We start from the raw sequence: 23,927 nt of genomic DNA on the forward strand, positions 1-23,927 counted from the left end.
CATAAATCAAACGCGCTCAAAAAACAAGAGCACTACATAAATCAAACTCGCTTAAAAAACAAGAGCACTACATAAATCAAACTCGCTTAAAAAACGAGAGCACTACATAAATCAAACGCGCTTAAAAAACGAGAGCACTACATAAATCAAACTCGCTTAAAAAACGAGAGCACTACATAAATCAAACGCGCTTAAAAAACGAGAGCACTACATAAATCAAACGCGCTTAAAAAACGAGAGCACTACATAAATCAAACTCGCTTAAAAAACGAGAGCACTACATAAATCAAACTCGCTTAAAAAACGAGAGCACTACATAAATCTAACTCGCTTAAAAAACGAGAGCACTACATAAATCAAACGCGCTTAAAAAAACGAGAGCACTACATAAATCAAACCCGCTTAAAAAACGAGAGCACTACATAAATCAAACGCGCTTAAAAAACGAGAGCACTACATAAATCAAACGCGCTCAAAAAACGAGAGCACTACATAAATCAAACGCACTTAAAAAACGAGAGCGCTACATAAATCAAACGCGCTCAAAAAACGAGGGCACTACATAAATCAAACGCGCTTAAAAAACGAGAGCACTACATAAATCAAACACGCTCAAAAAACGAGAGCACTACATAAATCAAACGCGCTCAAAAAACAAGAGCACTACATAAATCAAACTCGCTTAAAAAACGAGAGCACTACATAAATCAAACGCGCTTAAAAAACGAGAGCACTACATAAATCAAACGCACTTAAAAAAACGAGAGCACTACATAAATCAAACGCGCTTAAAAAACGAGAGCACTACATAAATCTAACTCGCTTAAAAAACGAGAGCACTACATAAATCAAACGCGCTTAAAAAACGAGAGCACTACATAAATCAAACTCGCTTAAAAAACGAGAGCACTACATAAATCAAACTCGCTTAAAAAACGAGAGCACTACATAAATCAAACGCGCTTAAAAAACGAGAGCACTACATAAATCAAACGCGCTAAAAAAAACGAGAGCACTACATAAATCAAACGCGCTTAAAAAACGAGAGCACTACATAAATCAAACGCGCTTAAAAAACGAGAGCACTACATAAATCAAACGCACTTAAAAAACGAGAGCACTACATAAATCAAACGCGCTAAAAAAAACGAGAGCACTACATAAATCAAACGCGCTTAAAAAACGAGAGCACTACATAAATCAAACTCGCTTAAAAAACGAGAGCACTACATAAATCAAACGCGCTTAAAAAACGAGAGCACTACAAAAATCAAACGCGCTCAAAAAATTGAACATTAAAGTAAAGGGCGTAAACTAACACCACATAACATGAAACAATTACACATGATGGGAAACAGAGGGTTAAATACAAGTAGATTCATTGGGGAAATGGAAACCAGGTGTGTATGGAAACAAGACAAGACAAATGGATATATGAAAAATGGAGTGGTGATGGCTAGAAAGCCGGATCGCCGAACGCCGCCCGAACAAGGAGAGGAGCCGACTTCGGCGGAAGTCGTGACACACGCCCTTACCATCAATCAATATTTAGGCTATAAATCATTTGCATTTCTTAACCATTTGATTGTATGAGAGACAGAATTTTTTCGATGCTGCGTTTTACATACAACAACCGCTTTAAAACAACAATATTCAGATTGAAGAACCATTGCAAGATTCCAGGCTGCATCACATCCGGCCGTGACTGGGAGTCCCATACGGCGGCACACAATTGGCCCAGCGTTGTCCGGGTTTCCCCGGGGTAGGCCGTCCTTGTAAAGAAGAATTTGTTCTTAACTGACTTGCCTAGTTTAAATAAAGGTTACATTTAACAAAAAAAAAAAGGGTTTTAGAGGAACCACTTTGGGTGTTTCAGAGTGCTTTTATTCTGTTTAAAAAACACTTTCTTCCTATCATAAAACGTACATTGGGTTTCATTCAAACACCCTCCAAACACAGGATCTCAATAGCTGCACTACTTTCCATGGTTTCATTACACATTCATGATGCTTTGAGACTTTCTATTTTTACAGTGTAGGATATCCACCCCTTTTCAATCCCGTTTTTTATACCATCGCTTTAAAGCCCTTTCGGAGCTGCCTTTACAAACACTGTTTTCAGCAGCCAACAATTTTCAGAATGACTCTATGAAGAGTATACTATCAACTCTCTGGGGTGTTCAGGCCCTGTATCTGTGAGTATAAGTGGTAAGCGGATTAGTCTTGCCACTGAGCATTAGCCACTGCATTGTGTGGTGGTTAAACCTTATTGAAATCCTAATGCTAAACGGAAGCTGTATCTAAGTATTGCTGTTCAGTTCTCTCATTGGGCTTAACGGTCGTTTTAATGGTTAAAGCGATAGCATTTATTATTGGAGGGAGTACTGCATCTATGTCTACTATGGTTTATGTACTCACACATATAGTAAAATGGCTTGGAAAATTAGCTCAATCATAGCATGGTTCTTTAAAGACGTGCTTAAAAAACGTCCTAATGCTTTTCTCCTCTCATAACGTATTCTCACTGACTGGTTGTTTTGGTTCAATTCTTTTTCATTCAGACACATTTCATTTTGACATGTTGTAACAGGGCTTTAAAGGGATCAGAGGCTTTGGCACCAGTCTGTGTCGTCCCCAGGCACCAGTCTGTGTCGTCCCCAGGCACCAGTCTGTGTCGTCCCCATGCACCAGTCTGTGTCGTCCCCAGGCACCAGTCTGTGTCGTCCCCAGGCACCAGTCTGTCGTCCCCAGGCACCAGTCTGTGTCGTCCCCAGGCACCAGTCTGTGTCGTCCCCATGCACCAGTCTGTGTCGTCCCCAGGCACCAGTCTGTGTCGTCCCCAGGCACCAGTCTGTGTCGTCCCCAGGCACCAGTCTGTGTCGTCCCCAGGCACCACTTTGTTGCTCTGAGGGACGGGGTTTTTTGGTAGGTGTTGGAAACTCATTTGAGAAATCAGAGGATTCATCCCCTGTCTCTTCTCTGCAATCCACAATGCTGCATGATATTTAATGAATCACTAACCATGTTTCCATCCAAACATGTCATGTGGATGAATTACCTGATGCATGAAAAAAGGCACGACCGGGCAGATGGAAACATTAAATGCCGCTACAATTTTATAAATGCTAACAGACAATTTGTTCGTTCGACATGATGGGATCTTTTTGTGTCTGTAAAATTAACTATGCGAGACATGTCGGTGGAAACGTCTTTATGCGCAAATATTGATTTAATAACCATCATATCGAAGTAGACTTGAAGTCACTACTCGGGAAAGCATGCAGTTCATTAGGCTACGGATGAAATAAATTGCGATGAATTTCACAGGGCGGTGAAAGTAAGTTTGATGCTCCTTTCAATAAATATCCAGGGTCTTATTCTGGTGACATGATGATCGATGCTATGCTGCCATTTGACAAATATAAATAATATCGCTCTTATCCGTAATAGTTATAATAACTATAATTATAATAAACTGCATGCTTTCCCGACGGGTCATAGTTGGAGGACCACACAACACTCTCCATAAAACACCAATATATAGATTGAAATACTTTTATTCTGTTTAAAAAACACTTTCTGTGTATCATAAAACGTACATTAGGTTTATATTCAAACACCCTCCAAACTTTGTAATATACATTTGAAAAAACATAATTATGAGTGAATAACAATGAATAATTATTGACATATACATATTTATTAATAATAATAACAATCAGGATGTTTTGACAAATGGGGTATATGCAGATGCACAAATCCCCTGGGCCCATTTCTGGAAGAGAAAATTATATTTTAGATCTCGTCAGCATCATTTTATTTTCATATATTTTGGAGCAGAATGTCCTTTTAAAAAGTCACCAGAACTGAGCTTCTCAGTCCTTCTACATAAACATTATCCCAGGGAGGACCCCAGACCCCATAAGAGGACTAGATTTGGTCAAACTCATAGTTTAACAAAATATACTCTTTCCCTAAAAGCACAATGGTCCTGATTTTCGTACATGACAGCGGAGGTTAACTTGGCCCCAGACAATCAATCTGAGATCCACTTAAGTTTCAGTCATGGGATTGTTTTTGTTGTTTTAACCCTTGAGCTTGTATCGCTCTCCATAAATGCATCTCAAATCTTGTCATTTAATCCGATGTGTTATGGTTTTAACATGATGCAGCTCTCACCACGGGATGCCAGAAACAAAAGGTTTTCCAGTCACGAGCTAAAACCTTTCCACCCACTGGTCACACACTGGTTGAATCAACATTGTTACCATGTCATTCCAATGTAATTACTTTGAACTAACGTGGAATTAACGTTGAATTGATGATGTTTCTGCCCAGTGGGAACGTTCATTTTGTCTACATGCATTTTCCTAATGATGGACTTGACGTGTTTTACATGAAAAACTATATGAATCCTAATACCATCATGCAATTATTGTAAGTCGCTTTGGATAAGAGCGTCTGATAAACGACGATTATGTAAATGTGGCATAAATGTAGGATTTAATATTCTAAACACACCAAAATGGATTCTTTTTCAACATCCCAGTCACCTTCATACATGCACCAGCAAACATTAGTGTACTGTGATGTTCATAATGATACAATATATGGAATTGTCTGGTAATCATAATGTTAGACATATAGGATCATCTGCTTTCTATTTGACATATTGATCTGTGTGTTTAGTAGACTGTTCTGTTTCCTCATTACTGTAATGCTGGCTATTATTCCATATTGTGACTGATGGTAATATGCTGGTAATACAGTATTAGGCCCCTGGACACACATACAGTAATCTCCTTTATGACTTGTTTACCTTGTCGGAATTATGACCTCTAACACAATATAGCCTTGTGATCATCTTTATCTGTTACAGGAGTACCAACACAGCTTCATTGGCTTTAGAGTCTCCCGTTTTCTGTAGAAAACATCACCAAACGAAAGCATGTTAGGTTTTCTGATTGAACAAATCAAGCGATGAAGATGATGATGAAGCTTGGTGGAAATAATAGTTTGACCTTTTTGAGGAACTTTTCAATTGACACTTTCACAGTGGATCCTTTTGAAAATGTTTAGGCGAAGACTCCCGTCTCTCCCATCTCTCTCTCAATTTATTTTATTCATTTCAATTTCAATTTAAGGGGCTTTATTGGCATGGGAAACATATGTTAACATTGCCAAAGCAAGTGAACTAGATAATTAAAAAATGTGAAATAAACAACAAAAAGTTAGCAGTAAACATTACACTTACAAAGGTTCCAAAGAATAAAGGCATTACAAATGTCATATTATGTGCAAATAATTAAAGTACAAAAGGGAAAACAAATAAACATAAATATGGGTTGTATTTACAATGGTGTTTGTTCTTCACTGTTTTCCCTTTTCTTGTGGCAACAGGTCACAAATCTTGCTGCTGTGATGGCACACTGTGGTGTTTCACCTAATAGATATGGGAGTTTATCAAAATTGGGTTTGTTTTCGAATTCTATGTGTATCTGTGTAATCTGAGGGAAATATGTGTCTCTAATATGGTCATACATTTGGCAGGAGGTTAGGAAGTGCCGCTCAGTTTCCACCTCATTTTGTGGGCAGTGTGCACATAGCCTGTCTTCTCTTGAGAGCCTTGTCTGTCTATGGCGGCCTGTCTCAATAGCAAGGCTATGCTCATTCTGTACATAGTCAAAGCTTTTGTTAAGTTTGTGTCAGTCACAGTGGTCAGGTATTCTGCCACTGTGTACTCTCTGTTTAGGGCCAAATAGCATTCTAGTTTGCTCAGATTTTTTTTAATTCTTTCCAATATGTCAAGTAATTATTTTAATTTTGTCTCATGATTTGTTTGGTTCTAATTGTGTTGCTATCTTGGGGGTCTGCGAGTTGTGTTTGGGTTTGTGAACAGAGCCCCAGGACCAGCTTGCTCAGGAGACTTCTCCAGGTTCATCTCTCTGTAGGTGATGGCTTCGTTATGGAAGGTTGGGTTTTGGTAAAAGCGGGTATCGGCCTAATTCTGCTCTGCATGCATTATTTGGTGTTTTACGTTGTACACAGAGGATATTTTTGCCGAATTCTGCATACAGAGTCTCAATTTGGTGTTTGTCCCATTTTGTGGTAAGCGGACCCCAGACCTCGCAACCATGAAGGGAAATGGGTTCTATAACTGATTCAAGTATTTTTATCCAGATCTTAATTTTGTCAAATTTTATGTTGCTTTTGATGGCATATAAGGCCTTGCCTTGTCTCTCAGCTCATTCACAGCTTTGTGGAAGTTACCTGTGGCGCTGATGTTTAGGCCGAGGTATGTATAGTTTTTTTGTGTGCTCTAGGGCAACGGTGTCTAGATGGAATTTGTATTTGTGGTCCTGTCAACTGGAACTTTTTTGCAACTCCTTTATTTTTGTCTTTCTGAGATTTACTGTCAGGGCCCAGGTCTGGCAGAATCTGTGCAGAAGATCTAGGTGTGAGAGAGAGAGAGAGAGAAAGAGAGAGAGAGAGAGTGATCTTCCTCCTCTCTACCCCCCCTGATTTTGTTTTCATATGGAGGACAGGTTGTGTTGGCTTCCTCTGCCCAGTCACTCTCTTTATTGAGAAGAACTTGGCTGAAGTGTTATTATTATTAAAATGAAATAGAAACTCTTCTCCTTCTTCAAACCTGAGCAGACATAAACAGGCTGGTTCCCGTGGCGATTAGATCCGTTGTCAGAGCAATGCGGGATGTCATACATAAAATTGTCAAGTTAAGAAATTAAAGTGCAGCAAAGCATGTACTCATATGATTTTTAATGAATGAATTCAAATGACGCCGCGGCTGCGTGAGATGTGCAATGGAATAGCTCAGTGGATTCTGTTGACGATGCCCGTGCCATGTTTTATACTGGCATAATTCACAAAACACATTGCTGTAGGGGATGTTGGAAAAGCTGTAGAAGTTAGCAACAATCCACAATGTTGCTGTCATATTCATGTGTTTTTCCTTTAATGGTAGAAGAGTTGGTTTGGCTATCTTCAGCTGAACTTCAATTCCATATCACCATAAGTACCCATTAGATACAGATCTAGGATCTGTTCTCTCCCCAAATCATAACCATTACCATAGAGGGATAAACGCAACACTGACCTTAAATCAGTGTGTAGAGAGTTTCTCATCCTCCTCCTATCAACGCATCCCTATCTGTCTCACTTCTCCCTCCTCGCCCAGCACAATACACACTAAACCAGCCTCGCCTTTTTACCCTGCTGCCTTTAGCCATTTACCCTACGACGGTCACTCAACCACAGGAACAGATAATGGATGGAAAAAATACGTGTTATTGTGTGTGTGTGCAGTGTACTGGACCGTGTGTGTATGCAGTGTACTGGACCGTGTGTGAGTGCAGTGTACTGGACCGTGTGTGTATGCAGTGTACTGGACCGTGTGTGAGTGCAGTGTACTGGACCGTGTGTGTATGCAGTGTACTGGACCGTGTGTGAATGCAGTGTACTGGACCGTGTGTGTGTATGCAGTGTACTGGACCGTGTGTGTATGCAGTGTACTGGACCGTGTGTGTGTGCAGTGTACTGGACCGTGTGTGTGTGCAGTGTACTGGACTGTGTGTGTATGCAGTGTACTGGACCGTGTGTGTATGCAGTGTACTGGACCGTGTGTGTGTGCAGTGTACTGGACCGTGTGTGTATGCAGTGTACTGGACCGTGTGTGTATGCAGTGTACTGGACCGTGTGTGTATGCAGTGTTCTGGACCGTGTGTGTATGCAGTGTTCTGGACCGTGTGTGTGTGCAGTGTACTGGACTGTGTGTGTATGCAGTGTACTGGACTGTGTGTGTATGCAGTGTACTGGACCGTGTGTGTGTATGCAGTGTACTGGACCGTGTGTGTGTGCAGTGTACTGGACCGTGTGTGTGTATGCAGTGTACTGGAACGTGTGTGTATGCAGTGTACTGGAACGTGTGTGTATGCAGTGTACTGGACCGTGTGTGTATGCAGTGTACTGGAACGTGTGTGTATGCAGTGTACTGGAACGTGTGTGTATGCAGTGTTCTGGACCGTGTGTGTGTATGCAGTGTACTGGACCGTGTGTGTGTATGCAGTGTACTGGACCGTGTGTGTGTGCAGTGTACTGGACCGTGTGTGTATGCAGTGTACTGGACCGTGTGTGTGTGCAGTGTACTGGACCGTGTGTGTGTATGCAGTGTACTGGACCGTGTGTGTATGCAGTGTACTGGACCGTGTGTGTGTGCAGTGTACTGGAACGTGTGTGTATGCAGTGTACTGGACCGTGTGTGTGTGTGCAGTGTACTGGACCGTGTGTGTATGCAGTGTACTGGACCGTGTGTGTGTATGCAGTGTACTGGAACGTGTGTGTATGCAGTGTACTGGAACGTGTGTGTATGCAGTGTACTGGACCGTGTGTGTATGCAGTGTACTGGACCGTGTGTGTGTATGCAGTGTACTGGACCGTGTGTGTATGCAGTGTACTGGAACGTGTGTGTATGCAGTGTACTGGACCGTGTGTGTATGCAGTGTACTGGACCGTGTGTGTGTATGCAGTGTACTGGAACGTGTGTGTGTGCAGTGTACTGGACCGTGTGTGTATGCAGTGTACTGGACCGTGTGTGTATGCAGTGTACTGGACCGTGTGTGTATGCAGTGTACTGGAACGTGTGTGTATGCAGTGTACTGGAACGTGTGTGTATGCAGTGTACTAGATAGAAGCGTGACATTGGATGCGGTGTGAGGAGGCAACCCTTCTGGCTATTGAGTATTCAATCCCCTCCCGCCGTACAATGTCGTAAACAACATAATTATCTTTCAGGTGTGTAATCCCATGTCTTTGCATTGCTACATCATTTCATCCTATTTGCCCTCCAGGTCGCTCATTACCAGAGTGGTTCTTTATGAACTGAAAAAGCCACACAATAACACATTCACCTCAGCCTTGGCCTCGTGCATAATGGTGAGCTGAGTAGGTGAGTTGTCTCAAGGGCTGCTGAGGTATCGCAGCCTTTTCAGGGGTACTGCCGACAGCCCTGAGGTATCGCAGCCTTTTCAGGGGTACTGCCGACAGCCCTGAGGTATCGCAGCCTTTTCAGGGGTACTGCCGACAGCCCTGAGGTGTCGCAGCCTTTTCAGGGGTACTGCCGACAGCCCTGAAGTGTCGCAGCCTTTTCAGGGGTACTGCCGACAGCCCTGAGGTGTCGCAGCCTTTTCAGGGGTACTGCCGACAGCCCTGAGGTAACGCAGCCTTTTCAGGGGTACTGCCGACAGCCCTGAGGTATCGCAGCCTTTTCAGGGGTACTGCCGACAGCCCTGAGGTAACGCAGCCTTTTCAGGGGTACTGCCGACAGCCCTGAGGTATCGCAGCCTTTTCAGGGGTACTGCCGACAGCCCTGAGGTGTCGCAGCCTTTTCAGGGGTACTGCCGACAGCCCTGAGGTATCGCAGCCTTTTCAGGGGTACTGCCGACAGCCCTGAGGTAACGCAGCCTTTTCAGGGGTACTGCCGACAGCCCTGAGGTATCGCAGCCTTTTCATGGGGTACTGCCGACAGCCCTGAGGTATCGCAGCCTTTTCAGGGGTACTGCCGACAGCCCTGAGGTATCGCAGCCTTTTCAGGGGTACTGCCGACAGCCCTGAGGTAACCGGCCAGATTAGCAGAGCTGAAAAGTGCTGCTTCACATTCGATAGCACTGCCTTGTTTTGCTGTTGGCTCTCGATCCAACGCCCTCTTCACCTTCGTTCTCTTTCGCTCTACCTCACACTCTTTCTATCCCCTTTCAAATAATAGATTTTCTCTCAAATATTTATGATGTCTAGGCAGACTTCTTTCTCATTGAATTTGGAGGGGGGACATCATTTTGAAGGCAAGTGGTAAAAGGGAAGGGATAGAGGGTGTACACACAGAAGAAAAATTAGTTTTGTCCAGGCACTATGTAAACCCATATTGAGTCAAAGAACCCTTTGAGCCCTTCAATGGATCTTTACAGTTCAGTAAAGGGTTCTTTCCTCTTTTAGTGTTAATAAAAATCTAGGGGCTGAGGCTCATTAGAATATAATGGGGCGTGGTTTGTTCACAGCTATTTTTGTGCAACCGTGAGTGAGAGTGTCATTTCAGTTTATCTAATATGTTGTGTTATTGAATGTTATATAGGACTATATCCAATGATGGTGTTTTGTGGAAGACTCATGTATGGCCTTGTGCCAATTGGGAACATAAAGTCAGTCAGTTGTTTTTCAGTTATTGCCTCAGGGACTCTCAGCTGTTCTAGAGGTAGCTGACTAGATTCAACGTCAATTAACACAACAATAACACCAATGGAATTTAAACACTATAATATGGCTGACCAGAACAATTAACCCTGTACGGTTTTTCAGAAGGATCTATAAAGAACCGTTCAGATTGACAAAGGACCTTTATAGGCCCAAAAAGGGTTGTAACCATAGCAGAACCCTTTGTTGGTGCTATATAGAACCTTTTTTAATAGTTATTTATATAACATTAGGAAAGGGTTCTTTATAGCATGGTTCTTTATAGAACCTTCCAAAAAAGGTTTTATGTAGCCCCAAAAAGGGTTCCGCTATGGTTACAAGCCAAATAACTTTCTGGTGCTATTTAGAACCATTGTTTTTTAGTGTGTAGGAGAAAGCAGAGGAGAGAGAAAGCAGAAGATAAGAACTGTGGAAGCTCTCGTGGAGCCGTGCCTGGAATACCAATGGTTCACTTTGAAACTACTCCTGCATATAAATAACTAAACACATCCACTGATAAAGATCGGTATTCACAGCATTTCCCCTTAAAGCCTCTGATCCAATGGATTCTGAGCTGATTCCGACTGCCGCGGTCTTTGAAGGTGTACTCTTCTTGTGTTCTGTGTTGTTATCGACCTCCTCCTCTCTCATTCCACGTTTCTTTTGTGTTTTGAAGTGTTGCTATTGCAGATAACTTTGTCTCTCATACTTAGCACTTAAAGGCATTGAGATTGTTCCTCAGCGAATGACAGAAGTGCCTGTGAATGCTGTAGATTAGATTGAGTTGCTGTGTTATTGTCACGCCCTGGCCTTATTATTCTTTGTTTTCTTGATTATTTTAGTTAGGTCAGGGTGTGACATGGGGAATGTTTATGTTTTGTTGGTGTTGGGTGTTTATATGGAAAAGGGGTTATGGGTTGTTGTATAGTATATGGGTTTGTGTGGAGTAGAGGTGTCTAGTGTTTTCTATGTATGTTTAGTTGTCTAGGAGAGTCTATGGTGGCCTGAATGAGTTCCCAATTAGAGACAGCTGATTTCGGTTGTCTCTGATTGGGAGCCTTATTTAGGGTAGCCATAGGCTCTCATTGGTTGTGGGTAATTGTCTATGTAGAACGTTTGTAGCCTGTATGTATGTGCACAACGTTTGTAGCTTCACGGTCGTTTTGTTATTTTGTTAAAGTGTTTCGTGTTTATTGTTTGTCATCTTTTAAAATAAAAGAAGATGGCTTATTTTCCAAAAGCTGCATTTTGGTCCGTTAATCCGCCACACGATCGTGACAGAATTACCCACCATAGGACCAAGCGGCATGACCAGCGGCAACAGGAGAAATACAAGGATTCATGGACATGGGAGGAAATTTTAGACCGGGAGTTACCAGGAGAATATAACCGCCCCAAAGCTGAGCTGGAGGCAGCGAAAGCAGAGAGGCGGCGATATGAGGAGCTAGCTCGGAGACAGGAAAAGGAACCTACAAAGGATCTGGGCTACACTACGTGGGAGGAGATCGACAGGTGGGCGATCAACCCAGGGAGAGTGCCGGAGCCCGCCTGGGATTCTCTGGCGCAGTGCGAGGAGGGATACCGGCGAATGGAGGCAGCACGACGAAGCGGTAGGAAGCCTGTGGGAAAACCCAAAAAATTTCTTTGGGGGGGGCTTAAAGGGAGAGTGGCGAAGTCAGGTAGGAAACCTGCGCCTACTCCCTGTAATTACCGTGGAGAGCGAGAGTACGGGCAGACACCGTGTTACGCAGTAGAGCGCACGGTGTCTCCTGTACGTGTGCATAGCCCGGTGCGGGTTATTCCACCTCCCCGCACTGGCAGGGCTAGATTGAGTATTGAGCCGGATGTCATGAAGCCGGCCCTACATATCTGGCCACCAGTGCATCTCCTCGGGCCGGTTTACATGGCACCAGCCTTACGCATGGTGTCCCCGGTTCGCCTACATAGCCCGGTGCGGGTTATTCCACCTCCCCGCACTGGTCGGGCAACGGGGAGCATTCAACCAGGTAAGGTTGGTCAGGCTCAATGCTCAAGGGAGCCAATACGCCTGCACGGTCCGGTATTTCCGGCGCCACCTCCCCGCCCCAGTTCAGTGCCACCAGTGCCTACACCACGTAACAGGCTTCCAGTGTGTCTCCAGAGCCCTGTTCCTCCTCCACGCACTCGTCCTATGGTGCGTGTCTCCAGCCCGGTATCACCAGTTCCGGCCCCACGCACTAGGCCTAATGTGCGTCCCCAGGGTCCAGTATGCCCTGTTCCTGCTCCCCGCATTAGCCCTGAGATGCGTGTCCCCAGTCCGGTACCACCAGTTCCGGCCCCACGCACAAGGCCTAATGTGCGTCCCCAGGGTCCAGTATGCCCTGTTCCTGCTCCCCGCACTAGCCCTGAGATGCGTGTCCCCAGCCCGGTGCCACCAGTCCCGGCACCACGCACCAGGCCTACAGTGCGCCTCAGCCGGCAGGAGTCTGCCGTCTGCACAGCGATGACTGAACTGCCCGTCTCCCCAGCGCCATCTGAGCCATCCGTCTCCCCAGCGCCATCTGAGCCATCCGTCTCCCCAGCGCCATCTGAGCCATCCGTCTGCCATGAGCCTGCAAAGCCGCCCGTCTGCAATGAGCCTGCAAAGCCGCCCGTCTGCCATGAGCCTACTGAGCCGTCCGCCAGACAGGAGCCGCTAGAGCCGCCAGCCAGACAGGAGCCGCTAGAGCCGTCCGTCAGACAGGATCTGCCAGAGCCGCCAACCAGACAGGATCTGCCAGAGCCGCCAACCAGACAGGATCTGCCAGAGCCGCCAACCAGACAGGATCTGCCAGAGCCGCCAACCAGACAGGAGCAGCCAGATCCGTCAGCTAGCCATGAGCAGCCAGATCCGTCAGCTAGCCATGAGCAGCCAGATCCGTCAGCTAGCCATGAGCAGCCAGATCCGTCAGCTAGCCATGAGCAGCCAGATCCGTCAGCTAGCCATGAGCAGCCAGATCCGTCAGCCAGCCATGAGCAGCCAGATCCGTCAGCCAGCCATGAGCAGCCAGATCAGTTAGCCAGCCATGAGCAGCCAGATCCGTTAGCCAGCCATGAGCAGCCAGATCTGTCAGCCAGCCATGGGCCGTCCCTCAGTCCGGAGCTGCAGTCCCTCAGTCCGGAGCTGCAGTCCCTCAGTCCGGAGCTGCCATTCCTCAGTCCGGAGCTGCCCCTTACCCTGGAGCTGCCCCTTCCCCTGGTGCTGCCCCTTACCCTGGTGCTGCCCCTTACCCTGGTACTGCCCCTGACCCTGGTACTGTCCCTGACCCTGGTACTGTCCCTGACCCTAGTACTGCCCCTGACCCTGGTACTGCCTCTTACCCTGGTACTGCCCCTTAGTCCGGAACTGCCCCTGAATGCAATGGGGTTAAGGTGGAGGGGGGTCGTTTGGAGGAAGCCTAGGAGGTGTTTAGGTACTGTGGTGACGTGGGGACTACGACCAGAGCCGGAGCCGCCACCGTGGAGGGGAGCCCACCCAGACCCTCCCCTAGACTGTGTATGGTGCGCCCGGAGTTCGCGCCTCAAGGGGGGGGTTATGTCACGCCCTGGCCTTATTATTCTTTGTTTTCTTGATTATTTTAGTTAGGTCAGGGTGTGACATGGGGAATGTTTATGTTTTGTTGGTGTTGGGTGTTTATATGGAAAAGGGGTTATGGGTTGTTGTATAGTATATGGGTTTGTGTGGAGTAGAGGTGTCTAGTGTTTTCTATGTATGTTTAGTTGTCTAGGAGAGTCTATGGTGGCCTGAATGAGTTCCCAATTAGAGACAGCTGATTTCGGTTGTCTCTGATTGGGAGCCTTATTTAGGGTAGCCATAGGCTCTCATTGGTTGTGGGTAATTGTCTATGTAGAACGTTTGTAGCCTGTATGTATGTGCACAACGTTTGTAGCTTCACGGTCGTTTTGTTATTTTGTTAAAGTGTTTCGTGTTTATTGTTTGTCATCTTTTAAAATAAAAGAAGATGGCTTATTTTCCAAAAGCTGCATTTTGGTCCGTTAATCCGCCACACGATCGTGACAGTTATGGGAACAATGAGAAGACATTGTTCCCATAACAGGCCTCTGAGACAGCAGTAAAGCACATACAGTACAAGACCAGGATCCACAAGGTTGTTGGTGCAAGTATTTGGGGGCAAACCACTGTTAGCCTTCTGGACTTCTCTGTTAGCAGCTTCCCCTACAGACTTGTCATGGGGGTCCTTTACAATGTGATGTTCAAACTTAGTTTATTAATCGAATACGGAATCTGATCATTCTTTCTTGTTTCTGTCCTCAGGTGGGCGGGACCATGTACAACACGGGTCGCCACGTCTCACTGCGAATGGACAAGGAGCACCTGGTGAACATCTCCGGTGGACCAATGACGTACAGCCACCGCCTGGAGGAGATCCGGCTGCACTTCGGGAGCGAGGACGGACAGGGCTCTGAACACCTGCTCAACGGACAAGCCTTTTCAGGAGAGGTACTAGGGCAAGAGAACTCACTATCAGAACCAGAACTAGGTGCCAGAGTCTGGTGTATCGATAACACTCCCGCCCCAGAATCACACATGCCCCCTTGGCGACAAGGTGTTAAGCCATGGCTCGGCCAACTGCCTACGCCTTTTCTGTCCCTCTCTATCTATCTCCTGATCTGTACCTTCATCTCCCCGATCATACAAACAATAGATACGTAAGGGGATCGGATCTCTGATCTCCCTTTAAAAAAGTAGGATTTGAACCAGAATTAGGTGAATTAGATAGGATAGGATTTAGATGTGATCCAGCAGACAAGATCTGAATAAGCGGTGTGTTTTAAAAAGGCTTCCAATCCTCTGAAGCCTTGATCATTTAACTAACGACTGAGTCACTCACCACACGTTCGGCGCGGCACTGCCATCCATCCCAGCCATAATAGCAATAACCAATTTGTGGGCTAACAGAATAATTGCGGGCATGACAGGAAAAGTCATTCTATTATTATAATTTATTCTCCCACTGAGGCTGGCGAAAATCCTAATAAAACAAGTGTTTATTGTCCACTGGGGCTCGGAGGGATGTGATCTGAGGGGGAAGTTGGCCTCTCTCTCCGCTCACTGTTTACCATGTTGTTGTTGCCTCGCTGTGGCGCCAGCGTCTCCACAGCTCAGAGGGATTTGTTTTGATTTCATGCGTTACTACAGAACAAAAGAGAACAGTAGATGCTGGCGGGACTTTGTATGGTCAGTGTTGTGTTTTAGGAGGTGTTTGGAGGAGAGAGAGAGAGAGAGGGGGCTCTGGAGAGATCTGAAGAGGAGCGTTGGATAGTTGGTCGTTGTGATCCGAAAAGGCAATGTTCTCTAACTGAAGTGTAGCAAAGGGAGGAAGAGACTGGAAGGCCTACTCAGTAGCAGTGTTGTAGAAAAATGGTAATGGTGTGTGGTTAAAATTGTCTCACTCATCCCCTCTCCTCGCCGCTGTAAGTCTTTTCCAGGTTGCTGCTGTAAACGAGAGTATATTCTTAGTCAATGTACCTGGTAAAAAACAGGATAAATAAATGAATAAATACGTTCATTTGAACAGGTGTTATCCTGACAGAAGACAGTATGCTGTACACACATGGGTTTGAGTTAGCGTGACGTGGTACCATAACACAGCAGTGGAATATGTAAGTTCTACAAATGAAAACGCAAAGCAAGAGAGAGAGAGAGCTAGAGGGATAGAAAGAGGGAGGCGAGGAGAGGAAGGTTGCACAGATTCCCACATCTTGTTCCTTCTGACGTGTTGCCTGCTTGCCATCCACAAAGACACCAATTACATACACCCCCACCAACCAGCTACCCCTAACTCCCCACTCCCCACCCCCCCATCCCTCCTGAAACCAAAAGCTATGACTTCAAGCTCCAGCAGCAGGCTTCAAAGTGGAAATGGTAAGAATGCTGTGCGTGCATCCTTGAAATGAGAACAAAGTGAGAAAATAATCAAACTTAAAAAGCAAAACATCCCTCTAAAATACCCTTCCGTGGGAGAGAGGAGGGGTAGAGCTGGATAGAGGGATGAGAGATGTATTGCATTTAAAGGCATTAACTCTCCAAATGTATGCTTTTAGAACTCTGTCTGTATCATATAACCCATCTCGCATTTGTTCCGGGAAAATGGCGTACGTTTGACTGCTGTTGGTTTTTGGGGGTCTACCATTCTCAGATCTGTAGAAAGCTTCCACACACCTCTGGGCTAATATGATGCATATGCTGTTCTACTCTGTTTCTGTAGAGCGCCCTCACAGTCACTCTGAAAATGAAACAGCTTGGACTTAATACGTGCTAAGATATCCCAGGTGTTAGGACAAATCTGGTGTCTCGCATTTCGTTATAAGCCCTTGCACTGATTTTCCACCTCGCATGCAAGGTGTCGGAGACCTAGAATCTGTAGGGTGATATGAAACAGCCTGACACAAAGTGTCGACAGTATAACATTAGCTTGTAGGCTAAAGGTGTATGTGAGTGGCTCTACACTGAGTGTACAAAACATTAAGAACACCTTCCTAATATTCAGTTGCACCCACCCAGTTGCCCCCCCCCCCCCCACACACACAACCAATGTTTCCCCTAAGATGCCCATGCGTGCAGCTCCTCCAGAAGAAATATCATCCTGTGCAGAGAAGCACGAGATTGATCTTCACTCAACTTTCAAGAATTTTCTCACTCAGTTACCACTATCAACGTTTCCGTTTATTGTGGGAATTGTGATCGAATGAACGCAATATTAGCTACTTTCAATGCAACTGAAACAAAACAAACTGTGCAAGACAGTTTGCTGGAGGTCATTTTGCAGGGCGCTGGCAGTGCACCTCCTTGCACAAAGGTGGAGGTAGCGGTCCTGCTGCTGGGTTGTTGCCCTCCTACGGCCTCCTCCACGTCTCCTGATGTACTGGCCTGTCTCCTGGTAGCGCCTCCATGCTCTGGACACTACGCTGACAGACACAGCAAACCTTTTTGCCACAGCTCGCATTGATGTGCCATCCTGGATGAACTGCACTACCTGAGCCACTTGTGTGGGTTGTAGACTCCGTCTCATGCTACCACTAGAGTGAGAGCACCGCCAGCATTCAAAAGTGACCAAAACATCAGCCAGGAAGCATAGGAACTGAGAAGTGGTCTGTGGTCACCACCTGCAGAATCACTCCTTTTTTGGGGGTGTCTTGCTAAATGCCTATAATTTCCACCTTTTGTCTATTCCATTTGCACAACAGCATGTGAAATTTATTGTCAATCAGTGTTGCTTCCTAAGTGGACAGTTTGATTTCACAGAAGTGTGATTGACTTGGAGTTACATTGTGTTGTTTAAGTGTTCCCTTTATTTTTTTGAGCAGTGTATTTCCCCAACCCAACCCAACCCGGGCAGAGCAGAGCATAAAGAGCCCCACTCCAGAGCAACCCAGCTCTCTCTCTCTCTCTCTCTCTCTCTCTCTCTCTCTCTCTCTCTCTCTCTCTCTCTGTCTCTCTCTCTCTGTCTCTCTCTCTCTCTCTCTCTCTCTCTCTCTCACCAGCCATTACCCTCTCTCTCTCTCTCACTCTCTCAGCCATTATTCTCTCACTCTCTTTCTCTCTCACCAGATATTACTCTCTCTCTCTCACTCTCAGCCATTACTATCTCTCTCTCTCTCAGCCATTACTCTCTCTCTCTCAGCCATTACTCTCTCTCTCTCTCACTCTCAGCCATTACTCTCTCTCTCTCTCTCTCTCTCAGCCATTCCTCTCTCACTCTCTCTTTCTCTCTCTCAGCAGCAATTACTCTCTCTTTCTCTCTCTCAGCAGCAATTACTCTCTCTCTCTCTCTCTCTCTCTCTCAGCCATTACTCTCTCACTCCCCCTCTCTCACCAGCCATTACTCTCACTCTCTCTCTCTCACCAGCCATTACTCTCTCTCTCTCTCTTTCTCTCTCTCACCAGCCATTACTCTTTTTCTCTCTTTCGGCAGCAATTACTCTCTCCCTCTCCCTCTCTCTCTCTCACTCTCTCAGCCATTACTCTCTCTCTCTCAGCCATTACTCTCTCTTTCTCTCTCTCAGCAGCAATTACTCTCTCTTTCTCTCTCTCAGCAGCAATTACTCTCTATTTCTCTCTCTCAGCAGCAATTACTCTCTCCCTCTCCCTCTCTCTCACTCTCTCAGCCATTACTCTCTCTCTCTCAGCCATTACTCTCTCTCTCACTCTCTCTCAGCCACTATTTCTCTCTCTCAGCCATTACTCTCTCACTCTCTCTCTCTCAGCCACTCCTCTCTCTCACAGCCACTCCTCTCTCTCATAGCCACTCCTCTCTCTCTTCCAGCCATTACTATCTCTCTCTCAGCTATTACTCTCTCTCCCTCTCAGCCATTACACTCGCTCTCTCTCAGCCATTACTCTCACACACCCTCTCACTCACACACCCCCTCACACACACATTCTATTTCTTTCCACCCACTCTCTCTCTCCTCTCAGCCCTCATGATAACAGCCAACAGGCAGAACACCAGTCCTGTGGGGTTAGAGGAGGAAAGTAATGGCTGGTGACCAGAACTTCACAATGTTCTGTTTCTGAGTGCGTGTGTGTGTAAAGTCATGGTTGTCATGTTGCTCTTTTACCTTTGTCTCTTTTACTCTTTATCTCTCATTCCCTGTCATTACTCCTGTCCGTGTGTTTCTCTTGGCAGTCTCTGTTATGTACAGTGGCAAGAAAAACTATGTGAACCCTTTGGAATTACCTGGATTTCTGCATAAATTGGTCATAACATTTGATCTGATCTTTATCTAAGTCACAAGAATAGACAAACATAGTCTGCTTAAACTAATAACACACAAAAAGTATACATTTTCATGTCTTTATTGAATACAGCATTTGTCATTCACAGTGTAGGTTGGAAAAAGTATGTGAACCCCTAGGCTAATCACTTCTCCAAAAGCTAATTGGAGTCAGGAGTCAGCTTATCATGACACAAGGCGAGACCCAGATGCAGACACGGGAGGCAGATGATTGGAGTTTAAGATGTTTAATCATCCAAAAAGGAGTAGGGAAGAGAATGGTCGTGGACAGGCAAAAGGTCAAAACCAGTTCAGAGTCCAGGAGGAACAGAGTGACAGACAGGCTCGAGGTCAAGGCAGGCAGAATAGTCAGGCAGGTGGGTACAGAGTCCAGAACAGACAAGGGTCAAAACCGGGAGGACTAGAAAAAGGAGAATAGCAAAGGCAGGAGTACGGCAAAAACTGCTGGTTGACTTGGAACATACAAGACGAACACAGAGAGACAGGATACACAGGGATAAATACACTGGGAAAACAACCGACACCTGGAGGGGGTGGAGACAATCACAAGAACAGGTGAAACAGATCAAGGTGTGACAAAGCTAACCTGGAGTCTAATCAATGAGACAAGATTGGAGATGTTGGTTAGAGCTGCCCTGCCCTATAAAAAAAATAAAAAAATGTGAGTTTCCTATTCACAAAAAGCATTGCCTGATTTGAACCATGCCGGGAACTAAAGAGATTTCAGAAGACTTAAGATTAAGAATTGGTGACTTGCATAAAGCTGGAAAGGGTTACAAAAGTATCTATAAAAGCCTTCATGTTCATCCGTCCCTGGTAAGACAAATAGTCTATAAATGGAGAAAGGTCAGCACTGTTGCTACTCTCCCTAGGAGTGGCCGTCCTGCAAAAATGACTGCAAGAGCACAGCGCAGAATGCTCAATGAGGTTAAGAAGAATCCTAGAGTGTCATCTAAAGACTTACAGAATTCTCTAGAACATTCTAACATCTCTGTTAACGAGTCTACGATGCGCAAAACACTAAACAAGAATGGTGTTTGAGGGAGGACACCACGGAAGAAGCCACTGCTGTCCAAAAAAAAACATTGCTGCACATCTGAAGTTCGCAAAAGAGCACCTGGATGTTCCACAGCGCTACTGGCAAAATATTCTGTGGACAGATGAAACTACAGTTGAGTTGTTTGGAAGGAACACACAACACTATGTGTGGAGAGAAAAAGGCACAGCACACCAACATCAAAACCTCATCCCAACTGTAAAGTATGGTTGAGGGAGCATCATGGTTTTGGCTGTTTTGCTACCTCAGGGCCTGGACAGCTTACTATCATCAACGGAAAAAATAAATTCCCAGTTTATCAAGACATTTTGCAGGAGAATGTAAGGCTCTGTCCTCCAATTGAAGCCCAACAGAAGTTGGGTGATGCAACAAGAGAACAACCCAAAACACAGAAGTAAATCAACAACAGAATGGCTTCAACAGATGAAAATACACCTTCTGGAGTGGCCCAGTCAGAGCCTGACCTCAATCCGATTGAGATGCTGTGGCAAGACCTCGTCAGCGGTTCACACCAGACATCCCAAGAATATTGCTGAACTGAAACAGTCTTGTAAAGAGGAATGGTCCAAAATTCCTCCTGACCGTTGTGCAGGTCTAATCTGCAACTACAGAAAACGTTTGGTTGAGGTTATTGCTGCCAAAGGAGGGTCAACCAGTTATTAAATCCAAGGGTTCACATACTTTTTCCACCCTGCACTGTGAATGTTTACACGGTGTGTTCAATAAAGACATGAAAACGTATAATTGTTTGTGTGTTATTAGTTTAAGCAGACTTATGTCTATTGTTGTGACCTAGATGAAGATCAGATCACATTTTATGAGCAATTTCTGTGAGAATCCAGGTAATTACCAAAGGGTTCACATATTTTTTCTTGCCACTGTAAGTCCTCTATAGTTCACCCAGGCCTTCGCCTCTCTCCATCTAAACTTTCCCCCAATCTCATGCTGGGGGGTTGGGGAGCCTCTCTCTCTCTGTCTCGCTCTCTCTCAACATGCCACCTAATCACTTCCCCTGGCCTTGATTACCTTTATAGACGAGCTGTCGCTCTGCGGCTCCCCGTTAGAGTTCTGTATAATTACTATCCTTCGACAATGTTCGACAATGTGTTTCTATTACTGCCTCCCAACATGTCAGAGAAGACAGATGGAGAAAGACGTGTAGAGATGTCAACTTTTCAATTTAATCAAGGTAGGATTGATGAATCAGTGGTTAAGATTATACTGAACAAAAATATAAACGCAACATGTAAAGTGTTGGTCCTATGTTTCATGAGCTGAAATAAAAGAGCTCAAATGTTCAATACACACAAACTGATTTCTCACAAATGTGTTTTACGTCCCTGTTAGTGAGTGTTTCCCATTTGCCAAGATAGTCCATCCACCTGACAGGTGTGGCATATCAAGGAGCTTCGTAAACTCAGAACATTGTCAGATTGTCCGTTCTTAAATTCAGAGCGTTTCACTCTCGGAACACTCTGGCTGAGGAGTAGGGTTGATCTGAGCATTTTGTCCTAACAACAACAGTCAAGCACCCAAGATAACTGGCTAACGTTGGCTAGCTAGCTAGCTACTCCCAGACACAATGAGAGAACACCTCACTCTGACCATTTTACTCGCCGTAGCAGAGCTGGTTAGGTTGTTTTTATGTTATCCAGAGTGTTGGTGACTGCAACTGTGCTGCTGGCAACAATTTAATCATGTTTTTTTTGCCAAGGTTTACTGACACCGGCCATATTCAATGAATTCATAAATTCGTCATTTATTCTACACTCTGGCACCCAGACGAGTGCTCTGAAATCGGAGTAGATAGCCAGAGCGAATTTACCAGCTATGTCTATCAACAGTTGTCGCAGTGACATCATGAACATTCTATTGAAATGGTTACTTGCATAGTGGAGTCTTTTGTTTAGACATGTAGCTAGCTAGCTAGCTAAACAATGAACCATAATTCAAACTCATAACGTTACTACCCTGCCTGAATTTGCAGGTAGCTAACCAACCAGGTTCATTGTTAACTACCTAACATTAGGCTATAACTAGCAATGCAAATGGCTCTGAGATATGAATAATATTACTACACAGATCATACACGTAACGTTAGCTAGCAAGCCAGCTAACGTTAGCTAGCTAGCTAGCAGTAGACTTTAACTTGAAATGAAAGCGACTTTCTGACAAAATTAGAAATGTGTAATATCTGAAGATGTAGCTAGCTAGACTCTCTTACATGTAAACATGGATGGACTCTTCTCCCTCTCTCTCAAGGATGCCACGGCTGCCCTTAGTTTGAAGACGTAATCCAGAGACAGGTGTTTTATACAACAACCTTCTATGTTCTCTTTTTGACTCTGTCTGTATATTTTCAATCAAATGCCCGAATGTTCTCCATCTCCTCAGCTATCATACTCTAATTCCACTGATTTCAAAGCTCGGTCCTCCAGAAAGTGAAGAGCAACACTTATGCAGTTCTACTACTTGATGTCTTTAAAAAAAAAAAACTGTGTTAGAAAGGAATACCTACACATACTGACCAGCTCATGTTATAGACAGAAGCAGCCTACATGGCAGACCAATCTGAACTCATCTTTTGGCATGTCCAGCCCACTCATTATCTCAGCCAATCATGGCTAGCGGGAAGGTGGCTGCCTTTTTCTGTGGGTTAACCAACTAGGCTCATAATTTAACAATTGTATTCTTATTTACAGATGGCATACAAGTTTGTTATTATGGCACATGAAAGTTCACATGTTCCAGAAGGCATTTCTGCCTTTTAGTTTACGTTCAAATGGCTTTCCTGTGAAGTAGTGACAGGTGACATACGTCTAGTTTCCTGAAATAAGTCACATATATACTAAAGTGTGTGGACAATATCCAGCAACTTCACACAGCCACTGAAGTGGAGTGAAACAACATTCCACAGGTCACAATCTACAACCTGATCAACTCTATGCAAAGGAGATATGTCGCGCTTCGTGAGAAAAATTGTGGTCACACCAGATACTGACTGGTTTTCCTGGGCCCATACCTTTTTTTAAAGGTACACTATATATAGAAAAGTAGGTCGACACCACTTCAAATTAGTGGATTTGTCTATTTCAGCCACACCCGTTGCTGACCGGTGTATAAAATCGAGCACACAACCGTGCAATCTCCATAGCAAAACATTGGCAGTAGAATGGCCTTACAGAATAGCTCAGTGACTTTCAACGTGGCACCGTCATAGGATGCCACCTTTCCAACAAGTCAGTTCATCAAATTTCTGTAATTGTGAAGTGGAAACGCCTAGGAGCAACATCGGCTCAGCCGCGAAGTGGTAGACCACATAAGCTCACAGAACGGGACCACGTAGCGTTTAGAAATCGTCTGTCCTCAGTTGCAAAACTCACTACCGAGTTCCAAACTGCCTCTGGAAGCCACCTCAGCACAAGAACAGTTTGTCAGGAGCTTCATGAAATGGGTTTCCTTGGCCAAAGATCACCATATACAATGCCAAGCATCAGCTGGAGTGGTGTAAAGCTCGCCGCCATTGGTGGAGGAGGAATAATAATGGTCTGGGGATGTTTTTCATGGTTCAGTCTAGGCCCCTTAGTTCCAGTGAAGAGAAATCTTAACGCTACAGCATAGAATGACATTCTAAACAATTCTGTGCTTCCAACTTTGTGGCAACAGTTTGGAGAAGGCCTTTTCCTGTTTCAGCATGACAATGTCCCTGTGCACAAAGTGAGGTCCATACAGAAATGGTTTGTCAAGATCGGTGTGGAAGAACTTGACCTGACCTCAGCCCCATCAAACACCTTTGGGATGAATTGAAACGCCGACTGCGAGCCAGGCCTAATCACCCAACATCAGTGCCTGAC

General features: G+C 45.0%; 1 protein-coding gene across 1 annotated transcript in view; it reads left to right on the plus strand.

Annotated features, from left to right (window-relative positions):
• The first annotated feature begins 3,192 nt into the window (after positions 1–3,192).
• The window catches only part of LOC129853562 (carbonic anhydrase-related protein 10-like), a 44,991-nt gene continuing 24,256 nt past the window's right edge, over positions 3,193–23,927 (plus strand). Inside the window, exons 1-2 of the mRNA XM_055920152.1 lie at positions 3,193–3,198; positions 14,482–14,718. Of these exons, the coding sequence (XP_055776127.1) occupies positions 3,193–3,198; positions 14,482–14,718 (243 nt within the window). The remainder of the gene's footprint in view (positions 3,199–14,481; positions 14,719–23,927) is intronic.

Source organism: Salvelinus fontinalis, chromosome 1 (genome assembly GCF_029448725.1).
Source record: "Salvelinus fontinalis isolate EN_2023a chromosome 1, ASM2944872v1, whole genome shotgun sequence".
Lineage (NCBI taxonomy): Eukaryota > Metazoa > Chordata > Actinopteri > Salmoniformes > Salmonidae > Salvelinus > Salvelinus fontinalis.